At 43.7% G+C, this 25518-nt stretch overlaps 1 protein-coding gene across 1 annotated transcript in view; it reads right to left on the minus strand.

Moving 5' to 3' along the window:
* Positions 1-1004: 1004 nt before the first annotated feature.
* IL17RD (interleukin 17 receptor D) overlaps positions 1005-25518 on the minus strand; it is a 60883-nt gene continuing 36369 nt past the window's right edge. The window contains exons 2-13 of the mRNA XM_054594965.1: positions 21713-21770; positions 17561-17686; positions 13591-13709; positions 12947-13067; positions 10516-10560; positions 10273-10424; positions 9048-9113; positions 8014-8068; positions 7430-7540; positions 6468-6652; positions 3109-4042; positions 1005-2344 (exon numbers count right to left, since the gene is read on the minus strand). Of these exons, the coding sequence (XP_054450940.1) occupies positions 2232-2344; positions 3109-4042; positions 6468-6652; positions 7430-7540; positions 8014-8068; positions 9048-9113; positions 10273-10424; positions 10516-10560; positions 12947-13067; positions 13591-13709; positions 17561-17686; positions 21713-21770 (2085 nt within the window). The 3' untranslated portion in view covers positions 1005-2231. The remainder of the gene's footprint in view (positions 2345-3108; positions 4043-6467; positions 6653-7429; positions 7541-8013; positions 8069-9047; positions 9114-10272; positions 10425-10515; positions 10561-12946; positions 13068-13590; positions 13710-17560; positions 17687-21712; positions 21771-25518) is intronic.

A 25518-nucleotide genomic window follows, 5' to 3' on the forward strand; every position in this document is an offset into this window, starting at 1 on the left:
TTGATTTTCTTGACCATCACAAATATTAGCATTTAAAAATAAGTACCAAAACCCTAAATCCAAAATAAAACACTGGCTGATTTTTCGACTAGCACCTTTTTCCCTTCCATTTTCATAATAAGTGAACTCATTTAACAATCTCTTCGCCATGTTCATGAAGCCCAGCTGATGCTCCCCGACCCTAGTCCTCCATGCTGTCACTGGGGCTACTTTCTCAGAGATGCCTCATTTCACATGTGAAGTTGATCTATCCTTAAAGTGACTCTTAATGGTTCCTTTGGGGCACGCACCATTTAGCCTCAATAAGAAATCCCTCTCATAATGTTCCAAAGTGAACTTTCATATGTTGGCCAAGTCTGAACTGACCACCCTCCTTCACAGAGTGCACGCTGAGGATGGAGCAGCAGGACAGTCACATGTGGGCAGGAGCTCTGTGCTCGACCTGTACTCCACGGTGATGGCATGGAATGCCTCTTCTCCAACAAGATGTCTGGTTTTCTGGGGGAGGCAGTTCTGCTGCTCACTTGTCTCTCCCTCAGAGCAGCTGCAGGAAACTTGATGCCAGAGAACAGACGATCACGTTCTTCTCCCAAGAAACTGCCAGCTGCCTTTACAGAGCAGGGTGTATGGCATTTGCATCAAAAATACACACAAACCTCTTCTTCCCAGGAGGGTTGTAAACCTTCCTTTCCCCACTTGCCAAGCATGTGCTTAGAAAGAGAAGTCCTGCCCCATCCTACCTCCCACCCCTCCTCGGGATGTTTCTCGGCGTCCCCTCTAATGTTGGTCCTATTTGCTGGAGTCAAAATCATGGTCCCCGGTGTGAGTGCTGAGAACACAGGGTGCCAAATCCAACAACGCCTATGAAAAAGGTGGAAAAGGATGCTCACATCTCCAGAAGGACACGGAGAGGGGAAGGGAACAACTGTTTTCCCTTTGGAAACAGAAATTCTGTAGAGAAGTCATTCATAAAAACAGAACATTTACTTTTTCTTTTTATAGAAAATTCTTTCCTAAACTCTGAATAGCTCTTCTCTGTAAGATGGAGCACAAGAGACAAATCTTTCATTGGGTAAATATAATAGAAACAAAGTGAAACATGAGTCACAGGCTGGGTTGTTGGGGGCATACTTTAAGATTCAAGAATTTACTGATTTCAGGTCCCATGTCTTCATTAGGCAATATCTGAAGAGCACATTCGTCTTAGGGACAGTTCTCCCCCTTTCTACCTTCTTAAAAAGAGGTGTGTCATTAGTCAAAACCAGTTCAACAGATCAACTGGCCACCACCTCCACCCACTGTATTTCAATGGATTCTGATCCCAAATATTCTAGACATGGCTTTAGACCAGAGGTCAACAGACGCGTGAACTGCAACTTCCAGTACTACAGCCTAGTCGTGTATCAGTCTCTTAAAACAAAATTTCAGACACCAACATCTGAGATACAATGCAGTAAATGTAACCATAGAAAGTTTGGCAGTCATATCTGGTCCTCACACGATGCCTACTCAGACCAGGAGGTGGTCCTAGGTGCTGAGTTATGGTGCCATTGCGTGTTGATCAACCCATCTCAGAAAAAGTTGTAAAGATGGTCACCCTGGCCCTGCAGCTCCCACCTCAGCCAGCATGCCACCCACTAATACGTAGACTCATTTTATGAAAGGTGATTATATATTCAATCATCTTCTAGACCTTTTTTCACATCCATGGCATCCTAAGTGCCACACCAAAAGTGGAGAGTAATACCATCTATAATGACATGGATTTCAGATAGACTGACGTTTGATATCTATGGTTGTTATAGCATTAAAAGTGCTTTTTCTACAAAGCATTTCAAATCAAAGTAGCCAAACAGTGAATAGGCAAAGTCTGCAGAGATAAATTAAGTCTGAACGATCAGTGCAGGTATTTTCCTGTTCCTCCTTACATGTTTCCTCCCTACCTCCCAGTACTGGCTCTAATCCAAGGTCTGACCTAACACGGTAAGCTGTTGTCAGATCTTACGGACATGCCTTTCAGAGATCCATATGATTTTTTTAGAAAATCGGAGACTTTGCCAAGGTATCTGTTAGACGACAGGGGCAAGGAGAACAAATACTGGCAAAAATTTCACTCTGAGCATCCTTGTAGGAGACCTCAGCTCCAAGTGGGCTACACAACCAGAGAGATGAGCTGGGGAAACAGAGAGAGGCAGCAGCTAAAGTGGCAATGCTTAGACTCTTCAGTTTCATTACAAAGGGGCGGCCGTGTGGAGTTCGCCAGTGTAGCTGCAGCAACCAGGTTCTGCTTTATACACCCCAGAGGTGAGGAGCTTGGATGGAAGGGCAGGAGGGTCCTCCTCACCTAAGGAAAGAAGAGAGGGCAGAGCCACACGTCATTGCACCTCACTGGGCTGGGCACTCAGGCCACAACGTGGCAGAATCTGGGTTTGGACTACAAGCTTTACACAAGTGAGGCAGGCATCCCAATCAGCTCAAGATGGGGCACTTGCATGCTGCTAAGAGGTCCTAGTTCCCTTAGTTGGGAGTCAAGGGTTTGCATGCATGACTGCAACTAGTCACAGGACAGTAAGGAGCAGCCTGACACAGGCATTCTTCAGGGGCTCCCTAGGGAAGTGGGTCCTCCTACAGAGCTCTACCTGGAGCCTGTGCTAAGCTGTGATGGAGAGACTACTGCATCCCTGAACCTCAGGTTCAACAGATGTGGCTTTAAAGACATTGGGAGGTTTGGGCAGAGTAACAATACAAATTCCAGCAGAGATCCAGGTCCACAGAACTTCCTCTAACACCATTGGGGCCCACTCTGTCCTGGTCTTCAGATGTTTTTGGAGTTTAGGAAGGTGATATAATGCACATACTGTATATCACATAACATGGGACTGGACTGCTCACCATAATTTAGCATTAGCTCACACATGTGAACGTTCCCATTACCTGGGATAAATTGAAACTATCAAGGCAGTTGTGTTACTTCCCACCAGGTTTCACTGCCAGGTAAGTTTGCACCCAAATTAGAAAACACTTTCCACAGATTTTGGAATTATGAACAAATGCTCTGGCCTGCATCAGAACCAACCCACCGGCACTCTGGGCTCCCCAGTGCCTTACCCAGGCCTGAGGAGGACGACACACTCTCTGTCAGCGAGGACGTTTCTGTTTGGTCTGCTGAGAGCCCTTCCATCAGAGGCAGTGACAGCTCGGAGGAGGGCACAGAAGAGTCGTAGATGCCTGAGTCCCGAGGCATGCCCAAGCCAACGGCTTTCGCTGTGTGCAGCAGGGGCTGCAGGACGGAGCTGCCACCGGGGCTGGGCCCGGCTTCTGCGTCTTCGTCCAGGCCAAGCTGCTGACCCTCCGAGTGTGAGTCAGCTGGCGACCCAGGGACGGGTGCCTCAGCCTTGAGAGAGAAGTCGCTCTCAGGCCCCGGTTTGCACATTACATCATTTAGGGCCAAGCCAGAGTCAAACTTCTCCAGCACTGGCTCCTGGTAGCGGAGTCGGGGAGGGTGGAAGGGAACGAACTGTTTCTCAAACCAGTCTGGCTCCTCGTCAATAAACTGGTGCATGTTGCAAATGGCGACGTACAAGGACCGTCCAGACTTGCTCCGGAAGTAGTTCCTCCTGCTGATGTGCCCAGGATGCTGCCCCAGCTCCGGGAGGCTGTGGTCTCGTGAATGCAGGTGGGAACAGAGCTGGGGAAGGTTGTCCATGAGCTTGTACTTGGTGCTCAGGTCCAGTACACCAGGAACATCTCCCTCACAGGAATAATCAAAGTAGACTGCAATGAACTTGCTGAGTGCGGCTGATGAGCTCTGCTTGGCCTGGCGGAGCTTTTCGGCGATGGCCGACACGGCCACCAGGAAGAGCTCCCCTTTCCCGGAGCCTCGGCTGCCTCCTTTGTGCTTGTAATTCTTCTTGTCCACAAAGTACTTCATGCCTTTGGAACAGACCACGATGATGAACTGGGACTCATGGATCTTCTGGATGACCCATTCTCTCTGCCCTTCTCTGCAGAGGCTAAAGTCTTCCCACAGGTCCAGAGCCACCTGGAAAAAGAGGACCCACACTCACGTACAGCCTGGACTGTCGAGTAAGAATGGGAATGTTACAAGAAGGGCACATTATCTATCCCTTCATCATTATTAGCACTGCTATGTACTGCTTCAAGGTTACCTGGCCCCAAGGAACAGCTAGCATTCCATAGGTAACAGCCACACACCAGGCCCTCTGTATCGTGTCCTCATTGTAGCTTAATGTGCGATCATGGACACTCCTGTCCTACAAGTGAAAAGATCTAGAAGCACAGAGCTTCTAGCAACCTGCCTAAGTCACAAATCAAGCGTGAGGTCCTCAAGGAACTTACAGTGTGACGCAGAGCAAGGAAAATAGAGACGCTGGCCCTGGCTTGTGTGGCTCAATTGAGTAGCAGCCTGTGAACCAAAGGGTCACCAGTCCGATTCCCAGTCAGCGCACATGCCTGGGTTGTGGGTCAGGTCCCCAGTAGGGGATACGTGAGAGGCAACCACACATTGATGTTTCCCTCCCCTCATCTAAAAATAAATAAATATTTATAAAGAAAAAAGGAAAAAAGAAAAAGAAAACGGAGTCACAGGAGTTGGTCTACCTGATGAATGAGGCTGCTCACACAGGGGGCAGACAGGTCCCGGCGAGAAAGCTGGAAGGCGGTGATGGAGGGATATGGGTGAGGGGCCTAAAGTGGGTTGAAAAGTGGGGCTCAGGTCTGGATGTGCGTCATCCACAATGCTGGATGACTCATGTCCAGAGAGCGTGACGACAAGAGGACCTCCCTGACCACTCTTACAGCCGTGCTGTTGACCATTTGGTCAGTGGCTGAAGAAGAGGATGGTAAACTACAGAAATGTCAGTAATGTGGCCATTCTGGTTAACTCATTGGGGAGTGACCAGCATCTTCCACCATGACCTCACAGTGCTCTTCATGGTTACATCTGTACAAGGCCTTTAACTCCAAGGGGAGTCTGGTAGGAGATAGGGGGTGAGGGAAGAAAACCAGGCCTCCTCAGAGGGTTTTGCCTCCCCAGACCATTTTCATCTGATTCTGCTGAAGTCATCTCTTCGCAATTGTACCTTTCTCTTCCCTTCTGTAGTTCAGAAACTAACTCCCGAAGGCTCTGCCCGAACAGCGGCCACAGTCTGTTAAGGGGGAAAGGGATTTGAAATGACTTCGTCTTTCCCTTCTGCTCTAAGGTGTTACCAAAGGGAAGAAACCCCAAATATCTATCCACCTGCTGAAGATAATCCTGACTTGTCTTACACTTGCCCTAAGTCTTCCAGATGTTATAAATACTAAAAACTAACTGGGGTTATATACCAAGCATTTAAAATATGTTCCTATCTTTGATCCAGCAATTCCATTTCCAGGAATTTAACTTTGTAAAATCATCAGAAATGAGGAAATACTGAACTACTAAGATGTTTAACAATTTGAAATAACATTATGGGTCACGTGGCTATTTAAGACTGCAGTTTACATAAAACTGCCAATTGTGTAAAAAGTTATGAAGGAGACAGAAAAAATAATTCCAAGACACCCAAAATGCAAAATGTACATATGAATTCATCTATGTAGAAAAAGACTGCAAACACATACACCAAATACTAACCATGGTTCCTCTCTTCTCCAGGTTAAGGTTACAGGCCATTTTTCCTCATCTTTTTCTAGTTCCAAAATTTTCTACACTATGTCAAACATAAATGAGGTTATCTGTATCTGAAGACAGTGTGTGGCACCCGCTCAAGTTTGCTGTTGTTTTTTAGCACATGTGCTGATCTGCCAACCTCTCTACCTTCCTGTATTGGGAAACTGAGCCAGCCTTGTAAATACCTTTTGTGACACTAGAGGGCAGCCTCACCACATGGAGAGACTGAGAAACCCACCAGCAGGCACAAATAACGCAACTACACAATTATTGTATAATTCTATGTAAGAAACAATGTGCTCTCCATGAAAGTTGCAGACTTCACTCTAAGGTTAACATTATAACATTATAAGTAATCTACATATGAATAGCTTAACTCAAAAAGCAAAACTCCCCCAAAGAATTTCCAAACCTAATACTTTACTTGCCATTATCTCTCCAACCTGCCGCGGATGCTCACCAGGATATGTCAAGTGACCACCTCTCCCCACCCCCACTGCATGCTCCCAGGGCAGCTGCCTTTCCACCCACATAATTTCCTGCGAGGCAGTGCTACTCGAGGCTTCTGAGGAGGAGTGTGTCAGCGTTAGAGCTGGGTGTTCAAAAACATTTAGTTTTGGTGATGGGTACAGACTGAGAGAAGAGTGCAAGGCTGATCCCGATTTGGAAGCCAGGAACTGCTGGGGAGCAGGCGCCACCAAATGAGGCCTGGAGGCAGGGATAAGGTGGCCAGAAGAGGGTATGGAGCATGTGCCCCACAGGACGTAAGAGAAAAAGCCTTTAGATTCCTTACCTCACAGCCGCAGAAGTCCTGGAGGAAGTAGGCAAAACACTGGACGACATTCATGTGATTCTGGCCATCTTTACTGGAATAGCAGAGGAAGACCTTCGGCCGTGGCTGGAGCCTCTCTCTGGGGAGCGCTGTAGTGTAGGTGGAGGACTCAGAACTCTCTTCATCTAAATGTGAATATATATTTTCTAAATTGGAAAAGAAGATAGGATTGGAAGCTATGAACAATGCTTTGTCCTGCGCCCTAAGACTGAGGACCTAATGTTACCTTCAAGAAACAAAAGGTGACATGTCCACTCAGAGCGCTCCCAATCCCCAACTCCACCAGCCCCCCGTGAGTCACCACTGGGAATGGGGCAGCTGACGTATCAAGGGGAGCGACAAATGGCCAAAAATTGTTCTTCACCTAAAATTGACCTTGAGCAAACTAAGAACTCTACAGGGACCACCCTAATCAGCAGAAAGCACTCAGAACAAATTCTTGCAACCAAGTGCACCTACCAGTCCAATCAGCATTGGCAGAGAATAGCTTTTTTTAAAAGATACTTTTTTATTGAAGTATAACTTACAAAGGTAAAATGCACAAATCTTAAAGAGTACATCTCAATTTTTTATCTAAGTATACATCTATGTGATTGGCACTCAGATCAAGATACAGAACATTTCCAACTCCCCAGAAGGTTCCCTCCTGACACTTGACTTTTTGTAAGTGACCAAGCCCTGCCTTTATCCTTACTCATACCTTTAGACTTCCCTGATGCTCTTGAATTTACTGTCCCAAGTTTGAGAATAGACACATGCTTGTCCTTTTAGTGGCTCCTGAGGTTAAAAGTCAAGCATTTTAATTCTAGAAAGTACTGTAGCCAGGAAACTGGCTAAGGAGCTACATAGCTTCCCAGATGCCCACCTAGAGGGACCAAGCACGCTGGTCCTGCCCCCCGGCGGGGGACACACCACACACATACCTTGTTGCTTCTTGCGGCACATCACGGTGAAGAGTGTTGCGAAGGCCGATATGACGACCAGTGGCACAGTGATGGCAACAGCTCTGATGGGCCCAGCCCATGGGGAATGCGCTGGGGAATTGCAAAGGGAAGGCTTTTAAACTGAAGCAGCAGAGCGGCTTCGAAGATTTTTTTTTTTTTTCCTTTTCAACAGAAGCCTCTTAACAGGTTCTAGGATCACCTTGACCACCTTTCTCTAGTACTTGTTTAGTCATTTAAAAAGGATTCAGTTTGAAGAAACAATTCAACAGTTAGTCTGCTAACTGTAAATACCTTTGAGTGAGAATTTTGCCTAAGGAAACCTCCCCCTCCCACCGCCACTTTTCTTCCAAGGACAATTGACTTATTTATTTAGTTCCAGCAACATACACCACACCGGCTTTGATCTTCCAGGCATCCACATTAGGGTGGAGAAAAGCCAGATTTGACTGAACATCCTTTGGGAGAGAAGCTCAAGTTTTGTTTTGTTTTTGTAAACCATTAGGTACGGATACCTTGGTGCACTAGAGTCCTGAGCCAACATTTCCAAAAAATAAAATTCTTACCTGGCTTTAAGGTATAATGCATCACTTTCCTTGTTATATTAGTGTCATCCACCAGCTGCAAAACAGAGGACGCTATATTATTTTTTTTAAGTGATAGCATCTCAACAGATTTCAATCTTTTGTCATCTCTGGGCGGGGTCGGGCGGGAGGAAGGAGAGTGGGGGGAGGGAAACGAGGGCTGCTGTCTGCGATCATTTATGAGCTGAGAGTGGACATTAAGGGTCAGACACATCTCTGCTTTACCAACTCAAAAGTCTCGACTTCTTCATAAATCAAAAGGTTGTTTAGTCATTGATGAAATCAGCTAGTGAGTTCTGCGTTCTAACAATTTCCAATTAGAATGGCATCTTACCACTGATCTTACTGGGCCTCCATTAATGCTTTAAGAGGGTGTGTCTGTTCAAAACCACATATTGCTACAGAGTACTGCAAGAACTAGGTGTTTCTACCAAAATGTTAAGACACGTTGTTTGTCTTTCGATAGGAAGGTATGGACAAATTTTTAATGTTTCTTTCTATTTTTCTTTTACTCATGTTTCTGTAGTATTTTTGATACTGGAAAAGAAATCTACAAAAAGAAAAGAAAAAGTATATCATTTACATGCTCTTTTAAGTGTAACTTAGAACTCATGTAAATTTATACAACAGAATGTCAGGAGAAACCTAAAGAAGTATAGGTAGATGTAATGCGCATAATTTTTGCTTTGCTGTTTTATTACTAAAACAAGACTTTCTAGAAGCAAAGGTTTTAAAAATATACCTTTGCAAGGAAGAGAGAATACGACATAGAATTTTAAATCATGGTTATGTGCGCTGTATGGTTACATAAAAATATTTATTGGAAATATTTAATGAAAAAAATCAAAGATCAGTTTCATATAAACTCTTTTAAAAACATGTTAAGGACCATGTAAAAATATAACTATGCACACCTTCAATGGCTTGAAATTTTAGTGGTGTAAACAGTTGGAATTCTGAATGAACTAGACTCATTCTGTAGAATTCATAATAAGGCCTTCTTGATTTATACATACCTCAATTACATAATCCCCTGGAGACACATTTTGAAGGAGGCAGGTGGTTGTCTCTGTATTTTGCTCCTGCAAAGGAATAATACTTTTAAAATGTGCTTCTTGAATAAAGACTATCAGGACCCCTTTCTTTCCTCAGAACCGCAGGAGATTTGACACCAGTCTCATGTTTTCAGAAGGCATCAATCAGATCAGAAAGCTACTATGTTTATCTGCCACCTTATCTGAACTCCACTTTGATAAAAGGCCCAGGAGAATCTGGGACCCCTGTCATTGTACACTTAGCTGGTGGTGCCCTTAACAGGAATATCTGATTTGAAACTATGTAGTTAGAATACCCTTTACTTAATAAAAGGGTGGGGAAAGAAATTACCTATTTGTGTTTATTTGACTTGAGTAGAAGGTCAAAAGTCAATGAATAGGTGTGAGCCAGCAGGAAAGCAAAACTCAATACACACACAGGAAGATGCCAAGGAAGATCCTGGCGTCTTCCGCCATGACTAAAAACCTCTTGGTGCTCCCAGGGGACGATCTAGCAGTACTGTGAACTTCCAAGGACAACAGCGTGGTGACTGAGGGGGTGGGGTGTGTGGGAAGAAGCGGGTATAAGGGGACTAAATAGTACTGGAAAAAATACAACAAAAAAATAAAACAAAAAAAGTATTTTTTTATAACTCTAAAAATAAAAGGTTGCCTCCAGTTTAAGAACTTGGTTAACCTTGGCCTATGTGTAAAAACAATAGCCATTGAAATGCTAGTGATGTGGCTCTTATGTAGTTTTTCCACTTATTGGGTGACCTTGAGCAAGGTAGGTGACCTCCCTGAGCCTCTGGTTCCCCATCTGTAAAGTAGGAATGACAGCAGCCTCTGTTCCATAGAGGTTATAAGGATTCAATGGGCGAAAAGCTTGGTGACTGGCACATGGTGAGCACCTGATTAATGTTTAAATATGAAAGAATGAACTAGAAATACTTAATTATTTTGGTTCCTTGGTAATATTATTTTTACCAGGTGACGTCACCGCCAGAACAGCTGGGGTGTAGATAACTGGGGAGTGAGGGATGACAGCAAGATGGCCTGAGACTTACCTAGTGATAACATTCTGGAATATCTACTGACTGCTGAGAGTCAACAACACCCAACACTCAAACTGAATCATCGAAAGTCCAGGGGTGCAAGGGTCACTTTAAAACATGTAGTGTTTCTTTATGTATAACTAGCAGCTCACCTGTTTACAAGTCTTTCGCTTAAAGGGTCCCTCATGCTTGAGCTTGTAGTGAAGATAGAAGAAACGGAAGCCAAAGGTGTGTGGTGCGTGGTCAAAGGACACCTGCATATCCAAACCGTACTGGGTGATATTCAGGTTTCGAGGCTTCCAGACTGGGAGGAGAAAGGACCTGGAGTGAGCACCCTGAGGCCAGGTGATACCACCAGGGTGGTGACATTTTAAGACAAGAACAGCTATACTTACAGGGTTTACAGGCCAGGTTGTCCGGCTGTAACAGCAAGTCACAGGCTATTAAGAGAGATGCATATTTTTGGTTATAGGACAGTTTGACATTTTTCTTGTCCAACAATTCAATAAAATATAAATATCTGGCACTAGGTGCTACTGGAAGAGTATAAAATATATCAACTCAAACAATGATTTTCAATACAGTGCAGTTGTACCTTATGAAGACTTAAATTGTACAATATAAAATATTAATGCAGTTCATTTTATGCCAATAAAACACTACAAAGTCACTCAGATTTTAAAAGCTTGTCGAGTATTACAGAATTCCAAGGCCAGTGGCCAAGGGCAGCGGGACCATGTTCATACTAGTGCCACATGGAGGCCATGTCAACTGTGAACAGAAATGACGCTGGGCCCTGTCCCACGGTGGAGGTGTTTAGGCACAGGAGATCAAGATAACCCTGTCTCAGGGTTATTTTTTTTTAAGTGGGTGCCAATATCAGCTCCATTATTTTTTTTCTTTTTTAGTGATTTTAGAGAGAGAAAGGAGGGAGAAAGAGAGAAACACTGATTGACTGGAGACCAAACCCACAATCTAGGCATGTGCCCTACCCAGAAATTGGACCCATGACCTTTCAGTTTGCAGGACGATACCCAACTGACCGAGCCACACCAGCCAGGGCTATCTCAGGGTTATTTTAACCTTCACTAGCATTCTAATATAAAATCCTTTTGATGGAGTCTAAAACTGACATCAGGCATCTACTAAGGAGTAGCACCAGTGCTGAAAACCAGGCACCAAAGCCAGTAGCTTTGAAACATGATTGCAATGCAATAAAAACTCAATGAGAGAGCCAAACAGCTAGTTCAACAAGCCATGTCGCTAATCCAGGAGAAGCCTCTGGGAAAGGTCCATACAGTTTCAAGAAAACAGAAGGCAGTCTCAAAGTCACTGCACTGAAATAGTGATAAACACATCTCCTGCCTCTGTCTCACATACAGATAGACATATTGACTGATTCCAATGGGAAAAAAATAATCTTAAATTATGATAGGTTTGATTTAGGCAAACTTTTCATGAACACATGCTTTGAATTCACTATCTGGTTGCTAAGTATAAGGCATCAAGAGATATTGGTGAGTGCTAATGGTCTTTTCCCTGTGGAATCTTATTTAATTCAGAAAATGAGACCAGTTGTAATAAAATACCTTTGCTGCATAGTAAACAACCACAGTTTAAAAAAAATAATAAAGATAGTCTAGAAGAAAACAACGAGAGTAAGAATTCTTCAAAGGGAAAGAAACACTGATGAAGGCTAACGTTGAGAATAAAAACATCCCAGGGGAGGGAAACAGGAAGCAGACCACACAGGAGGGGATGCCATGCCGTGCTGACTGCTTGCCATCCGAGGCCTGGCACAGCAGACAGACAGACTGACCTGGAGGACAAGAGAGCTCTGCTGAAGCTTGCAGGGTGTCTGGGCGCCAACAAGGAAAGCAGCGATTCAGAGAGATGAAGGAGACGTGTGCAAAACAGATGGAAAGGGAGAGCCAGGCAAAAACGGGAACCCAGCATGGGTAGTGGTTTGAGAGTGTGGCTAAGAGTCAGACTTCTGGGGTTCAAATCCCAGCTCTGGAAAGCCCTTTGTCTTCTCTGTGTGTGATTCCACATCTAATTACTAATTCTGTACAGAGTTGTCACGAGGAAAACTGACTGACTTAATATTTGGAAAGATATACAACAGGGCCTGGCACAAAGGTGCAAAATAAGTAAGTAGAAAGAATAAATTTCTAGGAAGAAGTGACCTCAGGAACGCTGCGTAATTTTCTTTATCTAATTCTGAAAATGACAGGTAATCCCCCCACCAAGGCCTCCCTCCTGATGACACATAGAGGATGGAATCATGTTATGCTCTACTCTTCACCCTAAAATCAACTTATACTCTGTCTTTTTTTTTTTTTTTTTTTAGATTTATTGATTTTAGAGAGAGAAGGGGGTAGAGAGAGAGACAGAGAGGGACAGGGAGAAACATCGATTTGTTGTTCCCCTTATTGATGCATTCACTGGTTGATTCTTACATGTCCCCTGACTGGGGATTGAACTCGTAACCTCGGCATATCGGGACAATACTCCAACCAACTGAGCTACCCAGCCAGGGTGTATTCCTATTTTTTTTTAATCAAATGGTTTTAATATGTGACTAACAGCACCCTCTAAAAAAAATCAACCATCATGTCTACTCTAGACCAAACCAGGAATGGGTATCTCTGGTTAGATTACCACATTGTGGGCCAAATCTTAATTCTAAAAGTTGCTTTTCTGGATGCTTTTCTCTTCGCCATGCTGGTTTCATACCAGTATTTTGTGGGCTCTTGAATACATATCTACTGAAAATTAAAAACAGAAGTCTCGCAATGGGAACCAGGCAGAAAAGGCCATACTCACCTCGGGTTCTGAAAAAGAAAGGGTGATAATTGCTTTCGTTTTTAATGGAAGGAAAAGGAACAATCTTTACAAAGTAATCCGTCTCAAACTTCATATTCAGGAAAGGTTGAGATTCCATTCCCTAAATGGGAACAAAAACACACGTGATGTCATGGAGAAATTACCCACCCCTCCGCCTACCCAAAAGAGCTTCAGTCCTCCCTGACAGTCACCCAGGCACAATTCCAGGGCTGGGGACATGTCCCAGGGAAGGAGGAAGTCAGGTCTGTTTTCTGAACCAAGCTTAGGTTTGGATCCCTCACTGAAATGAAGATCAACAACGCTGTCTGTTCTTTGGCAAGGAAGCCAGATCTTCTTAACAGTGAACTTCAAAGATGGTAGGAAGGAGCCCACATACACACAGAAGAGCACAAAGCACCTTCCAGGATGTAACCTGAGAAGTATGTTTACCAGTGAGAGGTCCTGGAGGATTTCTCAGGGAGCGTGGTGCAGGCTGGCAGTGTTGCCCGCCATTCTTGCCCACCCTGGCAGGTGGGGTGGATCCCAAAGCCCCTCATTCTCCAGTTTCACAGACTGTGAATAGACCATTCAACCCCCTGGAACAATGCGTGTCTTCAGGAGCACATTCCCCATGTGTGACTTACAGTCCTTTTGAAGCTACTGTTGAGCTGCTTTGGGTCCTTCAGAATCAGTTGCTGGCACTGTCGTCCCTCTGACTTCAGCTCCTCCAGTATTACCCGAAATCCTTTCAGGAATTCAATGCCTAAGCAAAGCGGAATGCTTTTATTAAAAGTTGGACCCAAAGTGGACCACACCAAGACACATCACAATTAAAATGGCACAGATTAAAGATAAAGAGAGAATCTTAGAAGCAGCAAGAGAAAAGCAGAGAGTTACCTACAAAGGAGTTCCCATAAGACTATCAGCTGATTTCTCAAAAGAAACTCTGCAGGCAAGAAGGGGCTGGCAAGAAGTACACAAAGTAGTGAAAAGCAAGGACCTACAGCCAAGACTGCTCTACCCAGCAAAGCTATCAGTTAGAATTGAAGGGCAGAAAAAGTGCTTCCTAGACAAGGTAAAGCTACAGGAGTTCATCATCACCAAGCCATTATCACATGTAATGGCTAATTTAAGAAAAAGAAGACTATCAAAACTATGAACATTAAAATGGCAACAAATTCATAACCATCAAAAGCTGAATCTAAAACAACAAACTAAGCAAACAGCCAGAACAGGAACAGAATCATAGACATGGAGATCATTTGGAGGGTTATCAGCTGGGAGGGGGAAGGGGGAGAATGGGGGGAGGAAGGTACAGGGAATAAGAAGCCTAATTGGTAGGCACAAAATAGACAGGGGGATGTTATGAACAATGTAGGAAATGGAGAAGCCAAAGAACTTACATGCATGACCCATGGACATGAACTAAGTGGGCGGACTGCTGGAGGGAAGGCTGGTACTGGGTGGAGGCGGGGGAAGGGGGAAAAATCAGGAAAACTGTGATAGTATAATCAACAAAACATTTTTTTAAAATGTGGACCTAATTATTGTACTTTTAAACACACTTTCCTTCCTTCAACATTATCATCTCTTCTACCCACCTGGCAAAGTTAACAGAATTCTTACTCTGGCCAGAATATCTGAGTTTACAGAAAGGAAAAACACATATCCTGCATTCCTCTGGTACAGGCCAGGTGATTTTCTCTGTCACGCCATTACTAATTAAATAATCTCTAATCCAGCCAGGCATTTCACATATGCCCATTGCCTCTGTGATATCAGGGTACAAATACTTAGATTCAAGTCACAATTGATCATTAAAAAGTCTGCAGTGGAATACATAATTTCTAGGTCATTAAAAACAGGGTGTATCCAGCTGATAATGCCCCATACTGACTAGGGACTCTCCCCAAACCATTGTTTCCACTCTAAGTTTTAGTCCTGTATTTGTTGGTGTGTTTCAATATGTAATGTACAAAATTCCCAACAAAATGTATGTCTGCACCCAAGGGGTTCCTACGCTTGAGATGAAATGCTTTAGAAGAAAGCCTATGTGATTTACAAAGCGGTTCTTGCTCTAATCATGCCTGAAAGGCAGACACCCAAGAGCTGCCCAGTGTGTTCTCTTCACACAGCCCTCAGAGGCCCCAAGTCGCCCACAGCGCTGCTGAAAGGCACAGGCCCAGCCTCCTGCCACCTGAGCTTCCCCTGCTGCACCTCGAACTAGATGCTTTCAAAAGGATTAAGCTCTGATGTCCACAAGAGCCAGTACCGGGGCTCTGTATCCCATGGAGACTGGAGTGGTCCAACTGCAGCTGGAGATCCCCCAAGCTGGCCTCAATTGGCACGATATCAATTTCGCATTCTTTCTGAACACTAGACAAGGAGACATTTTCAACCCTTCCCCTCCCAGGGCCAAAGTAATTACACAGGATGCAATTAACCAGGTGGGAAAATTATGGATGGTAAAGGCCAGAGAAATCTTTCCTCTTTTGAGGAGATTCTCCAATCCTGTAACTGTTTGATGAAAAACACATATTTTATTGTGTGTAGGGCAAAGGAGCTACAAGTAGAGCTTCCTGTTTTAGGGGGAGTTGAGAGTGTATAGGTAGAGACACTGTTGTATTTCAAGTACAAAGTTTCCTGTGGGGGTGACCAGCTGACCAACAACCTGAGAATCAAACATGCTGACAAGATCCAGCAACTATTTAGCAGCTATCACAAGAATTCACCTTTTGAGACTCTTCCCTCACCACCCACCTCCCCAATTTTTAAAACAAATTCTTATTATTTATACTAAGGCTTTCATTCAACGTCCCCAGAACAACTGTTTTTAACAAAAGCCAGGTGATTAGTATGATTAAAGACCCTACATCTCACAATTACATAAAAATTCACCAGTTGTGGTGGCAGTTGGTGGTTTCAGCCCTTATTTTTAAGAGAGTTGCCTGAAAACCCACTGCACCAAGTCTGGGAGTCGGGAAGAGGCAGCAAATGTGAAACTTAAGTCACAGTAACACCTTTATCACAATACTATTAGCACCTCATAGTTACACAATGTTTAGCAATTCTATAGGGCAGCTTTCCATAAAGGAACTTATTTACCCCTTCCTATCACTTAAGTCATTAAATCCTCCTAACCACCACAGAAAGAGGGCACGATTATCCTCATTTTATTCATGAAGAAACCGAAGTGTAGAGATGCAAAATGACTTGCCCAGGGTCACACAGGAATTAAAGGGCAGAGGTGGGATTTAAACCTGGAATGCTCTTAACCCATATGCTTTTCTCGCTCCCAAGGAGCTTCCTGGGCAGAACCTCACAGAAACTGACAGAACCTGTCCAGCCACCTCCCCTTACACCCGCCAAATCATCGTGCAGGTAAAGCACAGCCTTCTGCCTCAGAGTTCCACGTGTTGGTTTCCTACCACCAGCTAAACTCTGTTACATGGAGCCTGCAATTCATCAGGTCAGCCCTAGCCATTTAGCCTTACATGGATCAACCACTTCCCTTTTATCCACAGAGAATGTTTGTATCTTTAAATGTTAAGATAATGTTATTTTTGGAAACCCATTGGGTTCAGACCCAGCAGTATTTACATGAATAAGCAAGTCAGGCCCACGGGTCTGATTCATCCTCCCTCTCTCTGCACTTACCTCTCCTGCAATCTGGCTCTTCTGAGATTTATCCCATTCAGATTTCAAAATTCAGACTTTATATTTCCCTTGGCCAGATTTTTTTTAATTCTAAGATTGAGTGGCAATGCCAAAGGACCAGGTTCTGATAATGATAACAAGAGCCACAGTTTTTTCAGAGTTCGCTCTAAAAATGTGCCACATGGGTCTCTAATTCTTAAACCAAGAGGCAATCATCTGCACTTTATAGATGGGGAAACTGGGGCTCAGTGAGGTTTGAAGGTCTCTTGTGATTCTGGGTTCAAATCCAGGCCCATTTGAAGAAATGGGCCCTCCCCATGTCCCACACAACTGTCCCATCCTCTCCCGTGTATCATCAATTCATTAAAGAAGACAAGTAGACATGTCCTTAACCTGAATCTGGCCAGATTATGTGGATTTGCTTTTTTTCTGTTTCTTTGTTTTCGTTTGGTTTTTTCAGACCGTACTGTTTAAATAAAAATTCCATTAGTTGCCAATATTCAAAAATTGTTTATTTCATGGTTTCTCATGAAAACTGGGATTTTCTTGAAAACTCACAAAATGTGCCAATGCTGGGCCTGCACATCTCTGTGTGGCTAACGACCATTAATGCTGAATGCCAAAGTCTTCACATCCTTGGATGGGCCACCCATCCTCCCACTATGGCTGAGACACAGAGGCTAAGCAATGCCTGTGACACTTACCACTCACACACTAGTATTTTTCAAGCCCACATCTCTCTCACTAACAGCCAAGGGAAAAAAGACGAGCCACAGGGCACAGCATGAAGCGGAGCACACCCGGCAGGTGTATGCATGTAAGTAGGAAGCAGGTCTGTTCCCAGGCCAATCAAAGCTACTCTCGTGTCAAGACCCCTGGAGGCCGTCAGGTTTGGGACCCTTGCACTGGGCATTACCCACCCAGGCCAACATAGTGGATTCCATTTTGATCACTTACCAAGGGCCCCTGGGGACCAAAGAATGGTGACTGCCACCTGGTCGTGGCAAGCATACTGACTGATGGTGATGTTCTGGGCATCAGCAATCACATGCTTCCCCAGCGGATTCAAGTATGTGGTACAGTCTAGAGAGTTGGGAGAACAAGAACAGTCACGTTTAAAATTGTAGTTTTTAATAGAATAATAAAAAATTAAAAAATAAAAATATATTTGTATCCTTATCATAAAACAATTAAAAGTAAAAAAATAATTAGTTTTTAATTACAAGTTCATCTTCTCAAATTACGTAAAGCATGTCTGCAGGTAGCCATATCCATTTTGTGTGCCTCAAAAGTCCAAATATGACATCAAAGGTTGACTGTTTAGAAAACTCTAAGATGCCCCAGTGGGATTTATTGATAACACCACCATCACCACCACCCACCCCTTGAGTTAAATTCCAGGACAGTATTAGAAGGATCCTACATGGGCTGGAGTCTGTGTGTGCATGTGGCATGAACTTTTTTACCATTATGACATTTTACCCAAATCAATAATTATTTATATCACTTCAGTTTTCAGCATTAGGGAATGAGGTAAACAAAACAATGGCTAAATAATCTGGGTTCACTTGTTTTCAGAAGAAACCTGGAGGGCAAGGTGCATGGGAAAAGGAAATAAAATGCGGATGTAAATTCAGGGGAGAATGAAGACTGTTAAACAATCCAATTATTAGCTGCAAAAGATACTGACTGGCTTAGTGATAAGCAAAGCACCTTCAAATGTTAACTAGCATCAGCAAAGGTAAAACTTTTGTTCCCATACTCCACAAGTCATCAAAGACACCCACCATACCCACCAAATCCAGAGTTCACACTGCTGAAAAAACAAAACCCCTGATTCTTTGATTTTGTCTGAGGACATGGTTCACTGCCACCTGTCAATACAGCCATGACAATGCAAGCAGCTGTGCCACCTGGTTTTGCTAAATATACCTTCAAAGGCTGCAAGATCCTAAAGAACTGCCAGAGGCCTCCAGCCAGGCTCCGGCTGGGATTTCTGAGAAGGGCCACTCGTGCAGAGAGACCACCAGCCATCCCTGTCAGACACCAATTCATAATTCTTATGCTGCTTCATCTCCGTCTTTTCTCAATGTTAAACTTGAAAACTGTCTTTGGTATCTGCTGCAAAAGGTCTTCAGTTCCATCAACCCACCTGTCACCCCTCTGAAGTCAGCGTGTTTTCCTTGGAGGGGGAGCATTCAGAGGCGTTTTCTAAGCTCAGTGAGCCTGCTGCATTTCCCCTCCGGCTCCCCCAAAACTGCACCACACATTTGCCATTTTTATGACTAAAAGTGTTCACTGGATATTTAAAAATTAAAAGAGAATATTGGGAAAATGTAAAAGTCACCTGGAACCTCTCACCACACAGAACTAGTAACATATAATGGATAGCCTTCCAAGCAGTGTAACGTGCACGTAATATTCCTCCTTTTAAAATTCCTTATTAAAGTACAGCACACGTGCACTAAAATACACCCCTGTTTCAAAACGTGATCCTCCACACACACTGCTTTGTGTCCTGCTTTCTTGCCTGGCCATATCAGGTGTACTCCTGGCTGTTTCAAAAACTGCCCTCAACATTTCAATATCACTTCTTCTGAAAAAATGTTAATAATTAATAAAAACTGAATTCTATACTTCTGATGAAAATTCACTCTTAAAGCAGGGCTCTTGCTATTCCATCCTTAGCACACAGCTTATTACTCAAATGAGTTCTGAATCAGAAGAGTTCAGCCTGCAAAATTCCTGGCTGAGCCTAGCTTCCCAGCATAAAAAACAACATGACCCCATCACACATGTAAAGTTCAAACATTTTCATTTATAGGTCTACAGTGAAAGGGAAATCTTTGTCTTCAGCTTTAGGAAAAGAGGCATGAACAAGAGGGAATCATGGGTTTTTTCTTTGTTCATTTCTAATGCCAAAATTAGCATTCTGCAGCTTTCTGTAAATACAATTATGCAAATAAAGTCTAAGAATTAAGAAAATGTATTACAACCTACTCAGGCATTACCCCCTCAGAGCCTGAAGAAGAAACAAGGAATGTAATGTGAAAGGAGGCAAAGAGACCTGTGAAATCTGGTTTTGACTTAATAGCCAGATATTTTCTTTCTTTGTAGCATTAAATGGAAAGGGAATAAAAAAAAATAAGATTTTGTAGTTTAATACTTTTGGTGAAAACTTGGTAATTAGTTCTTAGCTATTTCAAATATAACTAGTAACCAGTTGACTAAGCAATAACAGGAACTTCCTTGTGGAAGGGAGAAATATCTTTCTCGATGGAAAACAATGAATGTACTTTACACAGCCTGTATCCAATTATTAGCAAATCCAACGTTTTGAATTTTGGTTACAAAAAAATTATGCCCAAAAGACATTCTGCCAAAATACAACTGAACTTTAGATCTCTCAGGAGTCAATATGAGTTGTGAATTAAATTCTAATTAAATGCTCAAGAGTTAGAAAGAAAATAATAATTAAGAGATAGGCATCGGCACATGGGCCAAATATCTAGTCCCATGAATAAAACAGTAAGATAATTTTTACAGGTATAGATCCTCTTTCACAAATCACCATATTAAATCAGAGATGCAAATACTTGTTTGCAGCTGACCAGAAAATATGAACTCTTGAATGTAACACAAGATCTGCCAGGACCAAGAACATATATTAGAAATTACCTTTCTAACTCAGAGAAAGATCCCTTACACATGTCTTAACTTAGCTGAATTATGTATCGTGGACTTGCAAATCCTTCATTAGAATCACAGCATTTACCAAGAACATGCAAATACCACTAACGTGGAATGACTGTTTCATATGTAAGTCCTCACTGATTAACTTAAAGTACCCACATCAGCCACTGTGGGCACGGATTTGACATACATACTTGTATCTTAAAATTGTTATTGTATACACCACGTGAAAAACCCTGTTGTGATCATTCCAGGGGCCTCACGTGACCTACACCTCTTACTTATTACATGAACTCATAACTCTCTCCAAGAGATAAATCAAATGTCAGGGGTCACTAAATATCAGTCGGCCTCCTTCTCGTCATTTTTACTTTCAAGTTACGGCTCATAAGCTAAAATGCTCACAATTCTATATAATTACTTTCTTGGGCATAAAAGCCCAAGAGGGGGTTATATATGCTTAATCAGAAAAAGCACCCCCACCTTGCCCTTAGAAAACAAGTCAGCCAGAAAACCCCAAGAGAAGGGGCCAAAAAGGTGCTTGTATTCCAACTCCAGTTAGAATAATTTCTAATATTAATAGATATTAAGCATTACCCGTTTAAGTCTCAAAAATGCTACTGATGAATAACTTAGACTGGTTCTGCTTACTTTTATACTTTACATGCATTAAACTACTATACTCATATGCAAAAAAAAAATGATGCTAAGGAAGAAACTAATCTTTGTTTTATAATGAAAAAACTGAGGCTAGGAGAAGTCAAATCACCTGCCACAGTTCACAGCTGATAGGTGGGGAACTAGGTTTGGAACCAGGCCTACATCAGAGACAGCCAACCAAAGGCCCCTGGGCCAATCTGGAACCCAGATTCGCTTAGCCCACTCTGTGTTTCTGACAATGTTTAAATAAATTCTACTATTAAAAAATGTTCATACAAAAAAAAGCAAATCTCCCACCCTTCTTGGAAATCACTTCTGGCTATATTCACGGGGATTCCTCAAAGCCACAAGCAGCTGGAATGAGGAGCCAGTGCTGCTCTGTAAACAGACATGCCTATCCAGGCGGCCAGAGTCCCACCATGCCCCGCATCCTGCACTTGAGTAGCTTTGCTAATGTGTCCCCTGCTGGGTCCTACAAACAGCTGCATTTGTTCTTAAGGACATGACTATGTTCTGAGGAAATCAGGGGAGGTTTCCACACACGACTTCTCTAAACCCCCGAGAGGACACTTGACCTGTCCCAAATTCTTGAGTGGCTTAATTGAGACTGAGCCACTTTAGCTCTGTTGACAAATCTAAGCAGGTTCAGAAAATTCCTTAACCCCAGGACCCGCAGCATCCTTGATTAAGCACGACTGTGTAAGCTTTAGATCCCTCAAAGGGCTTCATTCTTTGGAGGTCAAGCCAGTTACTTACTGTCATATCTGAAGGTGATATTGTGCAGCCCGCTGTTTCTGCTAGCCGGCCCCACTCCCTGTGGGAAAACAAGAAAACATGATGAGGAGTGAAGCCAATTTGCTTTTCCAGCACAGATCCCCATAGAGTCAAACGCACACACGATTGCAGAAACCCAGGGTCATGCCAGTCACTGAGCAACACTTCACTCTTTCCATCCAGGCCTGCCCCTGTGGCTGCCAAACTCCCCTCAGCCCAGGAGAATCCTAACTGCCAGGCCGCAGGGATCATGAGCACTCACTTCCCCTAAGACAATAGGAGCAGGCTGTTCTGTATTTGGGGCTTAAATAATGATTCATTAACAGTAAAATTGGGAAAGAGATGAGTTGCCAGCTGGAGCCCTACCAGTTGGATCCACTTTGAACACTGATTGGTTATAAAATTTGTCTACCAGGCACTCTCGTCCAAAAGCTCTATTAAGTCACGACAGATAGGCAATTCTTCAAGTCTAAGGAAACAGGTTTCTCATTCCAAGACCAGGAATGAGTGTGGGAACAAGCTGTTACTTTTAATGAGAAAATTCTTCACTGCATCCATACCTTTGCTTGGAATATTTAGGGTGGGTCATAAAAGAAAAAGAAAAAAGACTTTAAAAGGTCTAACTCTAACTCTTGGTGATGTGGCTGTTAGCCATCTGCACTCTTAAACAGCAGGGATAACAACTCCACCAGACTTCCCACTTTAATTACAGCATCCGCAGAGGGAGCCCCGGAATCCTCCTTTGGCCCCGCCTTTTACTAACCCACCACTTACCCATCATGGGAAAGAGTAGCTACAGATCTACTGACTCTGACCTAACTATTTCTCTAGCAATCTGAAAATGTGCTATTCAGCATTAATTTCAGAATTCTCCAAAATATGTTAATTCTGAAATGCTAAATGATGGGAAAATATGCTAGCCACACAGCTGAAGTTTCCACTCAACAAGGGGGATGTTGGAGAAAACCATATGCTGGCAGCCTGGTATTTAATGGGCAATTGTTACACTGATACAAAAAGTGCAGAACACTTCTGATGGAGCCCAGGGTTTCAGACCACAACCCCAGCACATCCATATGCCACAGGCATGCTCACGCTGCTTACCCTGAAGCCAGGCACGCCTGCCGTAACTGTATCCCTGAGCTTGGATAAACGTGGACCTTGGGAAAGCACAGCTGTGCACAAAGGGACAGACAGGGACGGACACACACACACACACACACACACACACACACACACCCATTCTAATTAAAGTGAGAAGTGAGCAGTAGCAAACTCTAAATCAACATGGGGTTCCAGCCCAAGATCTCCTGGACTGGTCACCCTTCTTTTCTAGCTTTTCTCCTTCCTTCCTTCCTCCCTGCCCCCACATTACAAGATTCCAGAATTTCTCACCTGACCTGAAACACTTTGGAAAGTGTTGTTACCTTATTAAAAGCCTAAACTCTGCTGTAACCGCTTACAGATGAGGCCATTCTGTGCAACTAGAGGACACCCAACTTCCAGATGGCCAAGACCACAGCAATGCGACCAAGCAGGAGACCAGGAGACAATGCAGGCCCCACAACCCTTCAGTAATGCCAAACACCCTAACCACACCCTTCTCCTCCCTCACAAAGCCCCAGGACAAAAACTCACTCACCATCCAGTAGGACATTATGCTAGGTACAGTGGTGAGCAAAACAGCCACTGTCCCTGGCCTCAGGATACGTGGATCACACAAAGGGCACACAGACAAATCTCAAGTCACACCCAGCCCTCCAAGAAGTCTCAGTGCAGATAGCTTACAAGATATATGTAGAGGGGGGAAGAGCCAGTCATAAATAAGTTTATCGGACATGAAATGCCACAGACAGCGCCTCAGTAAGGATGAACCAAGTTATAAGGATGACCCACACCAGATGCTTAAAAAGGGGAAGGATAACGGAGTTAGAATGGAGAGGCAAAGGGAACATTATGAGAGGGAAACAAAAGTGCAATCCAGAGGGCAAGTAAGTATCTCAATCTTTCCATCCAGCTGGATACCAATGGCAAACCACTTCACTCCAGAAGGTCCAGGTCTCTTCCATTGTGTTTCTTAAGAGATAATTTGCATGACTTTCCCCTGGGAAGGATGAAGGAGCACCTTGTGAAGCCATGCAAGAAGCACTTCTCAAAAGGGAGATGTATTCCATTAATGCTCCACAGCATGCTCCGTGGTACATAGGACTCTGGTGACCAATCGCCTTAGTTGTAGGACTTTGTCAGCTTTTCCTTTTTTTTCCTATCCTCCCTGTACTTCTATTGCAACATGCTTTTAACAGATAATTATTAGGCACTTGCAATGAGCAATGCATTGTGGAAAGGAGCCCAAGATAGTGAGATGTTCTATATCACTCATATATACAAGAATCTAAATCCCTCCAAATAAGGTCTCTGTGATGTTTGGAGCTGTTCCAAATGAATTGGCCTCCAGGGACGGTGAGCCCTGCATGCAGCATCCTTCACTACCCACTGAGCGTTCTGCCTTGCCCCTGAAGGGCTGGGCGCTTAGCCCTGAACCAGACCTGGATCCTGACCTTGAGAGGCTGGCTACCAAGGTGATCTAATGTGCAAATATTCCCTCATTCCTTTGCTCCAAGCCCACCACAGGCTTTCTGTCCCTCCTAAACCATTCCTGATGTGACACTCCTTTCTACCCTTTTCCAAGCCCCTCTGGGCACTGCACTACAGCACAGCACATTCTTGAGCACTTCCATATTCAGGGGTTGCCCATCATATCACCCTAATCCTGCTCCCCCGTGGGCTTCCCACCCTAGTCTAGCCCCTATCGCACTGTGTTGCTGATACATCAGTCTGCCCATATACTCCTTCGATGCAAGCATGGTAATTTCACTGGCATGACACACCTACCGATACAGATCTAAAATGGTAATTCCAATTCCACAGAAAATCGGCTACCAAAAGACCCTGTGGTTGTCCAAGCCTGGTCATGGAGCTTGGAAGCAAGAGATGCCATCACAGGTACCAGATCTTACATGCACTGTGAAGACCTTTCATTCTTGGAAGTCACAGAGGGCATGGCTTCTCAGTACATGCATCAGCCAGATGGTCCACCGGGCTGTCCTCAGCTCACACCCGAGTAATGCTTCCACTGCTCCAGAGCCCCCAGTAGCCTGAGAAACATATGGGCTAGCCCAGGGTAGCCCACACAGCACTGCTCTTCCCTTTACACATTGCGCTAGACAGAATAACAGGATCCCACGACACGTCCACATGCCCACATCGCAATCCCCAGAACCCATAAATGGTTTGTTTACAAAGCAAAAAAAACAAAAAAACCAAAAAAAAAAAAACTATGCATATGTTATTACTAAGCATCCTGAGATGAGAGTATTCTGGATTATCCAGGTCAGCTCAAGGTAATCACAAAGGTCCTTCTAAAAGGGAGACAGCAGGATCAGAGTCTGAAGAAGGAAATATGATAATGGAAGCAGGTATAATGGAAGCAGAAGGCAGAGAGAGGGAGAAACAGAGAGACACTGATTTAAAGATGCTATGCTACTGGTTTTGAAGGTGGAGGAAGAAGGGGCTAATTAGCCAACAAATGTAGGCAGCCCCTAAAGGCTGGGAAAGGCAAAAAACAAAAAAACAAAAAACAACAACAAAAAAATGGGATTCTCCCCTCCAGTCTCTAGAAAGAGACAGCCCTGCCAATACCTTGATTTCAGCCCTGTAACACTAATTTTGGAATTCTGACTTCAAAAACTTTTAAGATAATAGCTCTGACCAGTGTGGCTCAGTTGGTG

Source organism: Pteronotus mesoamericanus, unplaced genomic scaffold (genome assembly GCF_021234165.1).
Source record: "Pteronotus mesoamericanus isolate MK-2021 breed Mesoamerican mustached bat unplaced genomic scaffold, CSHL_Meso_final scaffold_54, whole genome shotgun sequence".
Classification (NCBI taxonomy): domain Eukaryota; kingdom Metazoa; phylum Chordata; class Mammalia; order Chiroptera; family Mormoopidae; genus Pteronotus; species Pteronotus mesoamericanus.